The sequence below is a fragment of the Xyrauchen texanus genome, chromosome 27, assembly GCF_025860055.1.
Source record: "Xyrauchen texanus isolate HMW12.3.18 chromosome 27, RBS_HiC_50CHRs, whole genome shotgun sequence".
Taxonomy (NCBI): Eukaryota; Metazoa; Chordata; class Actinopteri; order Cypriniformes; family Catostomidae; genus Xyrauchen; species Xyrauchen texanus.
In genome coordinates, this window is record NC_068302.1 from 41478842 (window position 1) to 41494791 (window position 15950).

General features: G+C 40.6%; 1 protein-coding gene across 1 annotated transcript in view; it reads right to left on the bottom strand.

Moving 5' to 3' along the window:
• Positions 1-807: 807 nt before the first annotated feature.
• LOC127621410 (rasGAP-activating-like protein 1) overlaps positions 808-15950 on the bottom strand; it is a 44889-nt gene continuing 29746 nt past the window's right edge. Inside the window, exons 15-22 of the mRNA XM_052094981.1 lie at positions 13826-13963; positions 12373-12517; positions 10443-10615; positions 7710-7847; positions 7358-7493; positions 6750-6870; positions 3914-3981; positions 808-2169 (exon numbers count right to left, since the gene is read on the bottom strand). Coding sequence (XP_051950941.1) covers positions 2036-2169; positions 3914-3981; positions 6750-6870; positions 7358-7493; positions 7710-7847; positions 10443-10615; positions 12373-12517; positions 13826-13963 — 1053 coding nt within the window. The 3' untranslated portion in view covers positions 808-2035. The remainder of the gene's footprint in view (positions 2170-3913; positions 3982-6749; positions 6871-7357; positions 7494-7709; positions 7848-10442; positions 10616-12372; positions 12518-13825; positions 13964-15950) is intronic.

Sequence of the window (15950 nt, forward strand, 5' to 3'; positions counted from 1 at the left end):
CTAACGCGGGCTTTTCTGTGTAATGAGATGGTCATTTTCAGGGTGATATTTTCACTATAATGAGTTCTTATTACGTTGTCTCATAAAAACCTCAATGCAACGTTACGGTAACGTTAGTTTATAGTTCTAAAAATAACTATTAGGTAATGTTCTGTGAAGGTTCTTATTACGTTGTCTCACAAAAACCTCCCTGCAACGTTATGGTAACGTTATTTAATGGTTATAAAAATAAAACCTAAAAATAACCAGTAGAGAACGTTCTGTATATGTTATTAGGTTGTATCACTAAAACCTCCCTGCAACATTTAGAGAACGTTAGTTTATAGTTCTAAAAATAACTATTAGAGAACGTTCTGTATATGTTCTTATTACGTTGTCTCACAAAAACCTCCCTGCAACGTTATGGTAACGTTAGTTTATGGTTCTAAAAATAACTATTAGGTAATGTTCTGTGTAGGTTCTTATAAGGTTGTCTCACAAAACCTCCCTGCAACATTCAGGGAACGTTCGTTTATGGTTACGAAAGATAGAAACTAAAGGGAAAGTTCCTAGAAAGTTAGGAATTGGTTCCCAAATATTAAACAAATGGGAACCAAATGCTAAAGTTAGGGGAACGTTCTGTGGTTGCTGGGTAATTACATGACACGCCTGTTATGGAGAAAGTGATCAGCACTATTGTAAACAAGCATGACGTCCTGGCCATAAATGTAATGCTCATGTATGAGTTATTAGAGGCCAGACTTTTCCTGGATAGTTTGTTTGAGAGAAAGAAACACAAAGAGATTCGTTTTAAATGGTTTGACATTTTTACAGGCACAGCAGATATGAAACTTTCTGTCCAAACAAAATGTGTTTTAAAGCAACAAAGGCATATTACGGCAGAGAAAAGCAAACGTTTAAAAACAATCTGTCAACCCAAAAACAGCGTTTGGCACGTTGCAAAGTCCTGAAGAAGATCATAGCGCTTTTACATTACAATATTAATCCTGAAACATGTTTATTTGGTCAAGAACTACTTCACACACTCCTGGATGAAAGAAAAGCAAGAAACCGTGTAATTGCACTAAAGGTTTCTTATGTGTGTGTGTGTTTACTGACACGTGTCAAATGCCATGCAGACCGCAATGCACACGCACACGTCTGGTTTAAAAAGCTACAGTGTGGCATTCGATTAAAAATTCACCCCAGAGAGCATCAAGAATATAAACACTTTGAAAGTACAAATACATACGGTAAAAATCATTTCACAGACATTCGATATGCTGTAAAAACAAATCGAATTGTTAATCAATATTCCCTTTGTGTGCTTTTCCAGTAAAAATATCAAAACATCCTTAAAACAAGGTGCCGTGAGCGATTTCAGGACTGAGGCGTTGGATTAGCCACGCCCCTTTTCCAAAACCCCACAATCCAAAGATACCAAATGAGCTTTATTGTTAAAAACAACAGCAGCAAAACAGTGCCCTCTACTGGCAGCTGTTATGAACTACATGGCATAAAAATGGCATTAAGCCTCAATAATGTGCTGAAACTACAATACAGAATGATTGACAGGTCGAAAGCGTTGTTTGACCGGTGAGATATCGTACAACACTTATTTCAGTGATATCTTTCATGGAAGAGGAACATTTTTTGCATACTTTTCCATGGAAAAATCGCTTCCAGCACCTCTTAACTGCGAGTTAACATTGCACAAGATATTCATAATTAATTAAACAATTTCAGGAAACATGCTGACATGACACTTCTATTCAATATACAGAATATTTCCGGTAAACAAGTGTTTATATCTTACGCAATTTTGTTTCTAGGGGGAATATATCTTGGTTTATGGATATTTTGATATTTAGCCTGGAAAAACTAAAGAAAAATACCAATTTAGAAAATGATTTCTGCAGAGTAAATTGCGTTTGATTACAAAAACGTGCACAATAATCATTCAAGGACACCACCGTCAGATTGCATAATTGTCATTTTACAGTGTCGTGTGAGATCTAGTTGGTCGCTGTGTCGGCTTCAGGATTTGTAACGCTCTCTATGACGTCAGTGAACTGCTCTCATCTCTCTCTCGGCTCTGGAAGGACGAATGAGCTCGCTCTAAATCCAGAACAACCTCCAGCAGACGCGAGGCGACGGCTCGAGCACGCTCAGAGCGACCCTGCACACACACTGACACACACAGACAGAACAGTAGTGTATTAACCCTTTAAGCTCTGAAGGTGTTTGTTTTATAAATATATCAAATATGATAAGAGTCTGAGTGTCTCAGTCTAAGAAATTGCTGAAAAATCGGATTTTGTTTTTTGGCAAAAAATTTACTTTTCTAGAATTTTCTGATTTGACATTATGTAACTCTGGGTGTAAATAAGGTGGCTCAGAAAATCTGCTTTTGTGTTGTTCCCAATCATGTCAACTGTATCTGAGAACAATGTGATGATACGACAAATCAATCAAATGTTACAACATTACAAATATAATGTGATCATAGTGTCCAAAAACATCTCCAAACAAATAAAAGATAATAATTGTACACAAGAACTAATTACACATGCAAACACAACAATGACTAAAGGTTTGCAGAGCATGCAGACATGATTTTAGTCATGAGATTTCACAGAATGAGTTTCATTCTGTGTCATTTGAGGCATCATTTGGCACTTTCCCAAGGCACGTTACAGTTCGACTCGGCTCGCTTTACGTTTCTGAGTTTGCTTTTCCACTGCAGTTTAGTGCTGCCTTGTGGGACGTGAGTGGGATTACAGGCTAATCGTCATAGTTGCGCCGCCTCTACTGCCGTGACATCATCTTAAACGTGACACAAACATTACTGACCATAAACAATAACACGAACGCTAGCTGATAGCGCCTAGCTCATTGTGCTGCATAAAGCAGTTGTTGCATGGTGATTTTACACAAGTGTAACAGTTAAATTGGCCTTGTTGTTTTAGAAGCTTTCCAGTTGCTGCTCAACTAAATAAAGTGAAGCTTATATAGAGCAGAGTATAGAGTTAACGTACAAAACATACCATCCTCCATCGTGGACTCCAACAACAACACCGTGGCCGAGTCCAGCGCACTCTCCCTCCCATTGGTCGCCCGTCTAGATAGCGTCCATTTGGTCGAACCACTTCCACTTTTCCTTGATGGTTCTGTCGTCACTTAAGTTGAACTTTTCCCTGCACTGTTGGGAGGTCCGGTGGTATCCGTGTGCGGCCGACAGCTGAGACACTTCCTGAAATACTTTTTTGATTCGTGTCATTTCGTTCCTCGCTAACGTGAGGAACGTCTGCACCTCGTTTATTGACCACGCCGTGGTTTTGCACGCAGCCATTTCTCTTTACAATTTGAAAGTCGCGTGAACAAATGATACTGCCATCGCCGTTGCTAACTTTAAAATTAGCGGGTTGATGTCGCATGTTGGAAATCCAGTGACGCTGGTAGTGACAATTCTCTCTGACCAATCAGTGATCTGCAGGGTTTTGACGTCACATTTAGTATCGGCTCGGCTCGCTTGGAACCTCGACCGAGGTGGCACTAAAATAGTCCCAGGTATCAGGTCCTATCCACAGTGGATAACCCCCAAAAAGCGAGCAGAGTCGAGTTGAGTTGTACCGTGCAGCGGAAAGCCCCAATTGAGTACTGTACTTCAGTACTGGATACTATAACTATATATATATATATATATATATATATATATATATATATATATATATATATATATATATATACTGTGCAATTTTAAAAAGGAGTCAACCGGTAGAGATTTTGTACCTTGGTAGATAATAACATTTTGGCCAATCAGAAATTAGAGACTTATCTATTTATTTCAGAATAATATTTTTACTGTTTTGAAGCTGTTTCTGCACCAGTGTCACACTTATCATTCGTTGTAAATAATTGAGGCGTGTCTGACCTGATGATGTGTGATTGACCACTTCCTGTTCAGCTGTCTGTGTTTCCTGTGTCTCCAGGTACTGCTTCCTATGTCCCAAACAATCATCAGAGATGTCATAATAGAAGAGAATGATAATTATATATGAAGCTTTAAAAAAACTAAAATCAATCAGTGTTAAGACAGCAAGATTTTGGGGTTATATTTCCAAGCCCAACAGTCTCTCAACGATGCTTGAATCACTGAGAATATTTTTTGTTTAATTGACTTTGGATAAAAGTGTTTGCTAAATGCACACATGTAATGTAAATGTACAATGGTTTACATATAATCATGCTTTTATTAATGAGAGTATATGAAATGTTGATTTCAAAATTGGCATTTCTTTGCACTGTAAAAACTCCTCAGTTTCTATTGCTCATTACAACAGCGACACCTGCTGGACAACTGGAGTATTACACTACTACAGGAGTCATTAAATGATGCCTGCACTGTATACAAGTAGGTATAGCTGCAGGCCAGAGAATACCAAAAAGGGGCGTGCTTACTCCAAAAATGTGCAGGGGTACTCCAAAACGGGGTTGTGTCAATTCCAAAAGGGTTACGTTTTGGCAAAAGTGTTATCAAAGCCCCTTTCAAGGCAAGTCAGACCACTCTGCGGTCATCTTTGGAACGCTCTCGGGCAGCATTTCTTTGTTAACAAGTGACATAAAAGTACAGCTCCTATCTACTTGAATGGGGATTGAATGACATTTCCAAAATGGTCCGGGACGCATCACCTCTGTTTCACATATCCTTCTTGAGCAGTGCGTTTTCATTTCCGTGCCCATATTAACAGATTACACTCTACACGTTGCAAGCGTGAGTCGAGAGGTGAAACGTCCCAGAAGCGGCAGTGAGTGGATAGTTTAGATGTACTTTTATGTCGCTTGTTAACAAAGAAAATAGCTGCCCGAGAGCGTTTCAAAGATGACCGCAGGGTGGTCTGACTTGCCTTGAAAGAGGCTTTGATATTTTTGAAACAGTCACGACCAAGTACGCTGACACACAAGTGCAAGTGACTGCCCACTGTTGCCGTAGGAACCGAGAAAAGAGACGCAGCCAATGTGAAAATCCAAACGCAACGCGTTGCTGATGCCTCGCTCATGCATCGCACCTCCACTTCTGAGACTTCTCGTTGTGCATGACACCACACACAACTCACCACACGCCCCATTGAGAGCGAGAACCACTAATCACCACCACGAGGAGGTTACCCCATGTGACTCTACCCTCCCTAGCAACCGGGACAATTTGGTTGCTATGGAGACCTGGCTGGAGTCACTCAGCACGCCCTGGATTCAAACTAGTCTAGTTGTCCTTTAGGAATAAAAATAATGTCAAGATGTTAAATTAGTTTTTTTATTCTCAGCTTTAATGTGTAAAAACTGAAAGGAAATGAAGGTTTCAATATTTCCTAAGTCAAAAAATGAACCCAATTAATCACATAGTTAAATATTCAGGTTGTTATGACCGATTCTTCATAATAAGGTGTCATATGCTTCATAATCTTGCCCATATCGCCTTTAAAATGCAGAGCAATAGGTGTACAGTACAGAATGTTTTCATTTAGGCCAAAACACGGGACGTCCCGGGTAATTTGTAATAATTGGCAACCCTGTGAGCCCCACACCTTTCAGCCATCCAAAGCTGTCTCAGTGGAGATAAAGTCAACATCTTTAAAATATACAGCTGTTATCCTGCCCAAACTTTGATTTGACTGTAGGTAACACTGTTGTTCCTATAGTCAGCTGTTTTATTGGACACTAGATGGTGCAATTTCACTTTGGTTCCTGCTTTACTTGCTTGATCTGTCTCACGTTCCATTGAGTTCATCAGTCACAGTTAGAGATTTAGAGTGGTTTTTGCTGCTTTGTTCATTTTTGAGAATAATAATCTTCAATCAAATGGCTTTATGATATAATGGGAACAGATTGCAAAATTGAGGGTTTATATAAACGCAGGCACCATTTCTTAAAACAATGGAACAGTTTACAAATCTGTGAGTGTGGATTAAAGAAAAGAAAATCTCAGACATTAAATCCTGCATGGTGCACCTGGTTCAAACATACACACAATTACACACTCACATACACACAAATACACACTCTCACACACACAAATACACATACACAAACAAATACACACACTCACACAAATAAACACACAAACAAATACATACATAAATACACACACACACACAAATATACAAATACACACTCACATAAACACTCACACAAACTCATACACACTCGTACACACAAATACACACACACACAAAAATACACACTCACACATACACAAATATACACACACAAATACACACACAAACAAATACATACACACACAAATATACAAATACACACTCACACAAACAAATACACACTCACATACACACAAATACACACACTCACACACAAATACACACACAAAAATTCACACAGACACACAAACAAATACACACTCACACAAATACACACACAAACAAATACATACACTCACATAAATACACACTCACATAAACACTCACACATACACACACAAATACACAAATATACACACACAAACAAATACATACTCACATAAATACACACATACAAATAAACACTCACACATACACACAAATATACAAACACACACACAAATACACTCACACAAATATACAAACACACACACACAAATACACTCACACAAATATACAAACACACACACACAAATACACACACAAATATAGAAACACTCACAAATACACATTCAAACACAAACAAATACACACACACACACAAATATACAAACACTCACACAAACACACACACACCTGAGTTTGTCTCGTCCCTGCAGCAGTTCTTTGTATATGATCTGTGTTTCAGCATCAGGATCTAACGGATCACTCCAGTCGCCCAGAGTCACGGCAGAATGAGTCCGACTGCAGCCCGACGCTGGCACACACACACACACACACACACAGAGAGAGAGAGAGATACGGTGAGTTACACATTTGGTCTCTAATATTATTGTTTTCTTTGCCAAATGTATCATTGTCATCCTCCTTGTATTTGTATTATTTTGTACTTTTTATGTGCCATTATTTCTCATGGGCATAACTACCACTACAGACCAGTACTTTCTCATATCAGATTGGCAAATTCATGTACAGTAGTTTGTGAGTGACACACAAAGCTTCTTTAAAGTATTCCATTGTATTACCATGACACATGGCCGAAAATGTGGACATAATAATGTTTTGTTCTCCACAGCAAAGACACCAAAATCAACTGTACATTTTGCCGAAGGTAACAATAGTGCAATTGTTTATTAACTGTTGTGTGTAACAATCATATGTGACACGCAACACAAGCGTAACACAATCTACCAAAAACAAAAACCCCTAATGAAATAAAGACTGCAGAAATGACAAACACACACCTGTGCGGTCGGGCTGCAGGCAGCAGGTCCATTTGTTACCGTGGTGAGCTCCAGGGTGGAACGACGGCAGCATGTGTTCATTATAAATACTCACTTTTCTAATCGCTGACAGCCACTGATTCAGTTCATTCACATTCTGAAACGCAGTATACCAGAGTATATCATGAGTGTCTGTCTGTCTGTGTTTGTGTATCTAACTGTCTGTCTGTCTGTCTGTGTCTGTCATATGTAAGGTGTTATGATACATGCACTTAAATCCTGTCAAACACTTATTTGATGGTTTGTGTGTGTCTTTCTGCAAAGAGTTTTTTTTGCAGAGGGTGTGTTTTGTGTGTGTGTGTGTGTGTGTCACCTTGCACTGCAGGTATGTGGTGTGCAGTTGTCCATCTGTCTCCTGTGTGATAACTTGCATGACGTTCTGCAGCTGAAATGCGTTTTCATCCACTCTCTCCACCGCACACACATACTGGATATTGATAGAGGAGCGGACCTAACACACACACACAGACACACACATGTTGGTGCGGCTATCCTTATGAGCAGGGATGGATTAATGACCGGGCCAATGGGGCCTGTGCCCAGGGGCCCTTGACTGCCCTGAGGGGCCTTGGGCTTTTAAGTTTGTCCAATCCAGTTTGGCGATCCCCCTGCTCAAACCCAATGCCCCCACCGGGTTAGGCCCCAACAACATTTGGAGGGGCCCCTGTGGAGATAATTGGCCCCAGGGCCAATGATTTGAATTATGGGGACACAAGAAATGTCCTCATAAACCACATTTATGGCATAATGTCCTTGTAATTACAAGTTTATAAGCTAAAAACATTTCCTTGTAAACCACTCAAACCTGCCCATACAAACAATTATAATCTTTTTATATCATTATTGAACACATCCCATTAATCATTCAAAGTGGAGTGGAAAAAGTAAGTGAACCCTTAGACTAAAAATGACAATAAAAGCTAATTTGAGTCAGGAGTTGGCAAACCTGGCATCCAGTTAATTAAATTAAATTGGAGGTGTGGGTTAGAGCTACTCTGACTTATAAAAAGCACTCAAACATTTTGAGTTGAAGCGCTTAGATATTCATCTGTCCACAGTTAGACAAACGGTCTATAAATGGAGATGATTTAGTACTATAGGTACTCTCTCTAGAAGTGTCCGTTAGATATTCATCTGTCCACAGTTAGACAAACTGTCTATAAATGGAGATGATTTAGTACTATAGGTACTCTCTCTAGAAGTGGCCGCTAGATATTCATCTGTCCACAGTTAGACAAACTGTCTATAAATGGAGATGATTTAGTACTATAGGTACTCTCTCTAGAAGTGGCCGCTAGATATTCATCTGTCCACAGTTAGACAAACTGTCTATAAATGGAGATGATTTAGTACTATAGGTACTCTCTCTAGAAGTGGCCGTTAGATATTCATCTGTCCACCGTTAGACAAACTATCTATAAATGGAGGTGATTTAGTACTATAGGTACTCTCACTAGAAGTGACCGTTAGATATTCATCTGTCCACAGTTAGACAAACTGTCTATAAATGGAGATGATTTATTACTCTAGGTACTCTCACTAGAAGTGACCGTTAGATATTCATCTGTCCACAGTTAGACAAACTGACTATAAATGGAGATGATTTAGTACTATAGGTACTCTCACTAGAAGTGGCCGTTAGATATTCATCTGTCCACAGTTAGACAAACTGTCTATAAATGGAGATGATTTAGTACTATAGGTACTCTCACTAGAAGTGGCCGTTAGATGTTCATCTGTCCACCGTTAGACAAACTGTCTATAAATTGAGATGATTTAGTACTATAGGTACGCTCACTAGAAGTGGCCGTTAGATATTCATCTGTCCTCAGTTAGACAAACTGTCTATAAATGGAGATGATTTAGTACTATAGGTACTCTCACTTGAAATGGCCGTCCAGTCAAGATGAATCAAAGGGAACACCGCAGAATGCTCAATGAGCTAAAGAAGAACCCTAGAGTGACAGATAAAGACTTGAAGGAATCATTGGAACTGGTTAACATCTCTGTTCATGAGTCTACTATACAGAAAACATTTAATAGGTATGATGATCATGGCAGGACATCATGAAAGAAGCCGCTGCTTTCCAACAAAAACATTTATGTGCACCTTAAGTTTGCCAAAGACCATCTTGACACTCCACAACGCTAATGGGAAAATGTTTTTTGTGGACTGATGAAACCAAAGTTGAATTGTTTGGGGAGAACACGCAGCACTACGTATGGCATAAAAAGGGCACCACATACCATAATGAAAACAATCCCAACGGTGAAGTGCGGTGGAGGGAGCATCATGATTTGGGGCTGCTTCAGGGACTGGACCGCTTGCCATCATCAAGGTAAAAATGAAAATCCAAAGTAGGGATAATGACCCTAAACATTGACGTAAATCATCTACAGAATTACTTCAATAAAAGAAAATCCCCCTTTTGGAGTGTCCCAGTCAGAGTCCAGACCTGAACCCAATAGAGATGCTGTGGAATGACCTCAAGAGAGGCGTTCACACCAGACATCCTAAGAATATGAACTGAACCAGTTCTGTAAGGAAGAATGATCCAGAATTCCTTCTGAACGTTGTGCAGGTCTATTCCGCATCTATCAGAAAGGCTTGATTGAGGTTATTGCTGCCAAAGGAGGATCGACCAGTTATTAAATCCAAGGGTTCACTTACTTTCTCCACAGCACTGTGAATGTAATGAGAATACATACAGCAAAGTGTCATTTTGTAAACAAAAATAAACGTAAGATTTCCTATGATGAGAAGTCTTGTCAGTATGTTCTTTTAAGGATGTTTTACTGCAAAACAAGACACAGCGAAACACTTTTAATGTTTAAGAGAAAGATATTAAACATCTCTTTATTCAGAAACACACAAAGAGCTGCACACACACACGGCTCTCCTCAAAAACATCAAAAGCAACTAAATGATAATCAGCCCAGAGCTAATGATGCGCCCATTCATACAAACGCACACAAACATGAGTATCACAACCACACACTAAATGGGGAAGACCCTTGTGTGTTTGTGTGTGTGTGTGTCTCAAACCTGCCAGTCAGGGCTCTTGGCGTACGACAGCATCTCTGAGCTGAGCCAGAAATATCGTTTCTTGAAAGCGAAGCGTTTGATGAGCTGCGGCCCTTCAGCTTTGTGTTTCTGCAGGAAACCTTCCTTCAAGATGACTGATGGTAAAAACACGGCACGCTGAGGAGCTTCACACACTGCAGAGAGACGAGAATGAGACACCATGTGATTCAGGAACACATCCGTCATCCTCGTATTTTGCCTTTCAAATCACGCAAGCTTTTAGAGTTACATTTATGGCACAGTTATGTGGTTAACTCTCATGTGACACACTTATTATTATTCTGCTTCCGCTCTTGAAGTCTATGGCATCCCGTAGAATCGTAAGTAGGAAAATGCTGAAATTTGGCACACTGATAGGGGTGGGTATGACTAGCCCCATGCTAAATTTGAACTCTCTAACTCAAACTCTGTAGCGCCGCAAGTTCAAACATGTTCCTACGTTTCAGCTTATAACTTTTGAACCGTAAGTCCTAGAAAACTACATTCTTTTTTCTCTTCCTTCAGTCTTGCTGAGTCCAAATAACATACCTTTTTCTACTCCCCCTAAACCATATGTCCAAATCGCTTGAAAATTGGTACACATCATCTAGAGACACTCATGATAAAATGTTATGAGATTCATGATGATAGACCAAACCGTTCTCGTATAACACATCAGTGAATTAGATGGCAAGCATGCCAACATGGACGTGAGGGTGTATCTTTGCAATACTTCAGCGTATTCACACAAAACTTGGTATATGTCATCACAAGCATGACACGAGTGTTCCAGCACAGAAATATGAAAAATGTCTATTTTTGCCTAGACCTTTTGAACAGTTTGGCCTAAAATCATGAGACTTTGGGGCATACGGAGTTGAATGATACCCAATTTGCCATGGTCGGCCACACATCTTGTCCACCAAGGTCCTCTTAGGCCATACATCCGATTTGCATGAAATTAGCTGTGTATCATCTAGGGACACTCATGGCAAAAAGTTAATAAAAGCTTTTTGATAAACCAAACGGTTCTTGTGTCACACATAAATGAATTATAAGGCAAGATGTCATTAAGGGTCTGAGGCTGTATCTCATGAACACTTTGGCATATTGACATTTTACATTTACATTTATGCATTTGGCAGATGCTTTTATCCAAAGCGACTTACAGAGCCCTTATTACAGGGACAATCCCCCCAGAGCAACCTGGAGTTAAGTGCCTTGCTCAAGGACACAATGATGGTGGCTGTGGGGATCAAACCAGCGACCTTCTGATTACCAGATTACCAGTTATGTGCTTTAGACCACTACACCACCACCACTAAATCCAAGGGTTCTTGGAAACTTCATATGAGGCATTGTGACCAAACCCTGATACTACCATATCAATTTGGTGACAGCGCCACATACTGGTCAAAAGTTATAAGTACTTGTCATAAGTTATATGCATTAAGTCATTAAACTAATGTCTATATCATCACTGCTAAAAATCATCACCAGAATTCTATATTTAATCAAAATGTTTGCCATTGGTGTGCTTGGCTTCATAATTACTGCTTGCAGCTATATATGTATATTTCTTTTTTGTCCACCAAATCAAAGTCATGTGGTGTAACCGACATGTAGTTGGAAATTTTGTCGTCATGTGACAAAAAAAATCATAAAACAGTTAAGATATCTTTAGACCCGCAAGACTGAAGATTTAAAAACAAACCATTATTTGTCATATTTGATATTTGTCAAGATTGCATCCTATATTCCTATAATTATAAATCAACTTCAGACACTTGTTGATGATATTATGAGAAGTATTCTTAGTAAATAGTCTTTCAAATGTATTGTCTTTCTCTGTATCTGTTGTCATGGTAATAAGTAGATGTGATGTTTGCGGGCAGTTGTCATAGTGACTCACCGTTGTCGTGGTTGATGTCTACGAGTTTGTCCAGAAAATCTTTTACGGATGCCACACTGCAAATAATAATGGGATGCAGAGGGGTCATCCACTGCTCCTTTCCATGACCCAATTGTAACCCAAGATTACCAACACTCTGAAGAGCCTGAGAGAGACATAGACAGATAGAGAGAGAGAGAGGTCAGTCCCACGGATAGCTCATCCACTAACTTGTAAATGCCAAATAAGTCACCCAAAATCCATCTTAATTCAAGGTGTAAACAAGGTCTCTGAGATGTCCTCATTAGTACAGGGCACATATTTTAAAATCAAATGTAAGACTTTTTAAGACCTTTTTTAAGGCTTGAACAAATAAAGCTACAATATGTCTATACCAGATCATATTAAAAAAATGGTATGCATCAATATATCAACACATATGAATTCGATGCATCAAGGATATGGACTTTGAGGGACGTCCTTCAGCCCATTGTGCCGTAGTTCTTCAGTCTCAACCAGCTCCACATAGTTTTCAGCCTTGTGATTGCCCAGGAAGCCCGAACCACTGCGGCAAAGTTGTTCCAAGCCGCTTTCTCTTTACTAGTGAGCTTCTTGGGAAATTCATTGCACTCCAGGATCTTCTTTATCTGTGGTCCGATGAAGACCTTTGAAGAACTTTGACCTTTGCCTCAGATATTTTAGGGAAGACGTCTTAATGGTACTTGAAGGCTGCTGACTCCTTATCTAGAGCTCTGACTAACTGTTTCATGAGGCCCAATTTGATGTGCAGTGGTGGTGTCAGCACCTTCCGGGGGTCCATCAGTGGTTCTGTCCGCTGTGGCCAGTCCCACCTGTGGTAGTGCGCCTTGGTGTCCCTGCTGTCCCAAAGGCAAAGATAGCAGGGAAACTTGGTAAAACCGCATTGGAGACCCATCAGGAATGCCACCATTTTAAAGTCTCCTATGACCATCCAGCCGTACTCATCATACTTCAAGGCATCCAGCAAGGTCTTGATATGTATCCACTTAGGCAGCTGGAACTAAACTGAACTGGTGGGCTTAAGGCCCCTGTATTTATACTACTATTTATATTACTAGAAAGTTCCAGAAGTTACTCCAAGTTGAGTTCTCACTGAATCTATCTGAAATGTTCTGGAAAATAGATACATTTCAATATATCATTGTCTTGGTCACAAAAGCAAAGTTTGTGGGGAATAAAGGCCACATTTTCACTTTAAAGCGTGCAGCACATACAGACTATAGATTCACTTTGCAGATTAATCATTACATTTGTCCATATCACAATTTTATTTTTTTCTGTCCCTAAATTTAAGACCCATTTGAATGACAATTAAGACTTTTGTTATACCATTTAAGATACTTAAGACTTTTTATGGCCTAACATTTTTAAAACTCAAAGACAAGCACATGTGGGAATCTTGTAGTATTGTGAAACAGATGTGTGTGTGTTGAACCTTGGCAAGCAGCAGAAGAGTTCTGCTGGTGCGTGGGTCTGCGTGATGGTCTCTCAGCTGAAAAAGTTTGGGTGTCAGAATCGCAGGAGCAAACATACGCAGGAAGAAAAAGCCGCTGATGGCCAAATACTTCACATCCTGCAGAGAGAAAACACAAACCACTCAACATCATCCAGACTTTTTAGCTCTTCTGACCTTATTTGTCCTTACAAGACTGCATATTTCTGCAACTCACAAAGCAGGGAAACAGCTATAACTCAACCTTACACATAACTGTATCTCCAATAACCCCTTTGTTATCCCTATGCACAGGACGGATTATGACTTGCAAAGGCCTTGGGGCCAATTATCCCCCCAAACCACCAAAAAGTTATTGAATGTGGGGGGCAGGGGGGGTGTTCATGCCCAAAAGGGTTTCCAGGCAGGGTTGATCACCAAACTAGTTTCAGCAGCCTTAAAGCCCAGGGCACCCTCCAGGCAGTCAAGGGCCCCCTGGTAGTCAAGGGCCCCTGGGCACTGGCCCCATTGGCCCGGTCGGTAATCCATCACTGCCTATACATATTTCTGACCATTTCTTCATCCAGTTTTCTGTTACTATCCCTTAATCTTTACCACTTACTCCATCTATGGTCCCCTTCTGCAACAAACTTCGTTCTCTCACCCACTCGCTTCTCATCCATATTCTCTGCATCCCATCCCTTCCCTCCACTAACCATTTATCTTCACTTGATTTAAATGAAGCTACAAATGCTCTTTGCTCAACATTAACTTCTTGCCTTGATAGTGTCTGTCCTCTTACCTCCAGGCCCTGGCTGTCAGAGACACTTCGTGATCACCGAACTGAGGGCTGCGGAGAGAAAGTGGCACAATTCAAAAGACCCCACTGACCTGTGTAAGTGTCAATCACTTCTCGCGTATTTTTCCACTAGATTTTCTGCTGCTAAAATATATTATTACCAGAACAAGATTCCAGATTCCTGTAAACTATTTTCAACTTTCTTATCTCTTCTCTATCCTCCTCCATCACATCCCACTACTTCTCTGACTGCTGATGACTTTGCCACATTTTTTACTGACAAGGTAGTGAGCATCAGCAGCCTCTTCCTACACCTAACACCCACAGATACTCTCTTCAAACTTCCCATCATCTGTTTTCCTCTTTCTCTCCTCTCTCCGAGACCGAGGTCTCCAAAGTGCTTCTCCTTCCGCCTGTCTACTTGATCCTATCCCCTCTCATCTTATGCAAGCTGCCTCTCCATCGATCTTATCCGCACTCACATACATCATCAATGCATCTCTGGCAACTGGAAACGTTCCCAATACATTCAAGCAGGCTCGAGTAACCCCACTGCTTAAAGAAACCAACACATAACGCCACAGTAGTCGACAACTACAGACCAATCTCTCTCCTACCCTTCATGTATAAAACTCTTGAGAGGGTTGTATTCAACCAGTCTGATTTTCTCTCACAGAACAACCTACTCGACAGACATCTGTCTGGTTTCAAAAAAGGACACTCAACAGAGACTGCCCTCTTGTCCGTAGCTGAAACCCTCCGACTGGCGAGAGTTAACTCCAAATCATCCGTCCTCATCCTCCTTGACTTGTCTGTTGTCTTCGACACAGTGAACCACAAGATCCTCCTGTCCACCCTCTCTGACCTTGGCATCACAGGAACTGTGCTCTGATGGTTTAAGTCATATCTCACTGGCAGATCGTTCAAGGTCTCCTGGACAGGAGAGGTGCCCAAGGCACACCAGCTGACCACTGGGGTTCCACAAGTATCAGTGCTTGGACCCCTCCTCTTCTCGATGTACACAATATCATTCGGTTTGGTCATTGAGGCACATGGCTTTTCCTACCACTGCTACGCAGATGATAGGCAGCTCTACATGTTGTTCTAGCCTGATGACCCGAATGTCTCAGCTCTTATCTCTGCCTGCCTCTCAGACATTTCGGCCTGGATGAAGGAACGACACCTTCAGCTCAACCTTGCCAAGGCAGAACACCCTGTGACCCCAGCCAACACAATTCATCTTGGTTCAACTACACTTAACACCAACCAGAACAGCCCAGAATCTGGGAGTGGTGGTAGATGACCAGCTTAATTTCACTGCACACGTCA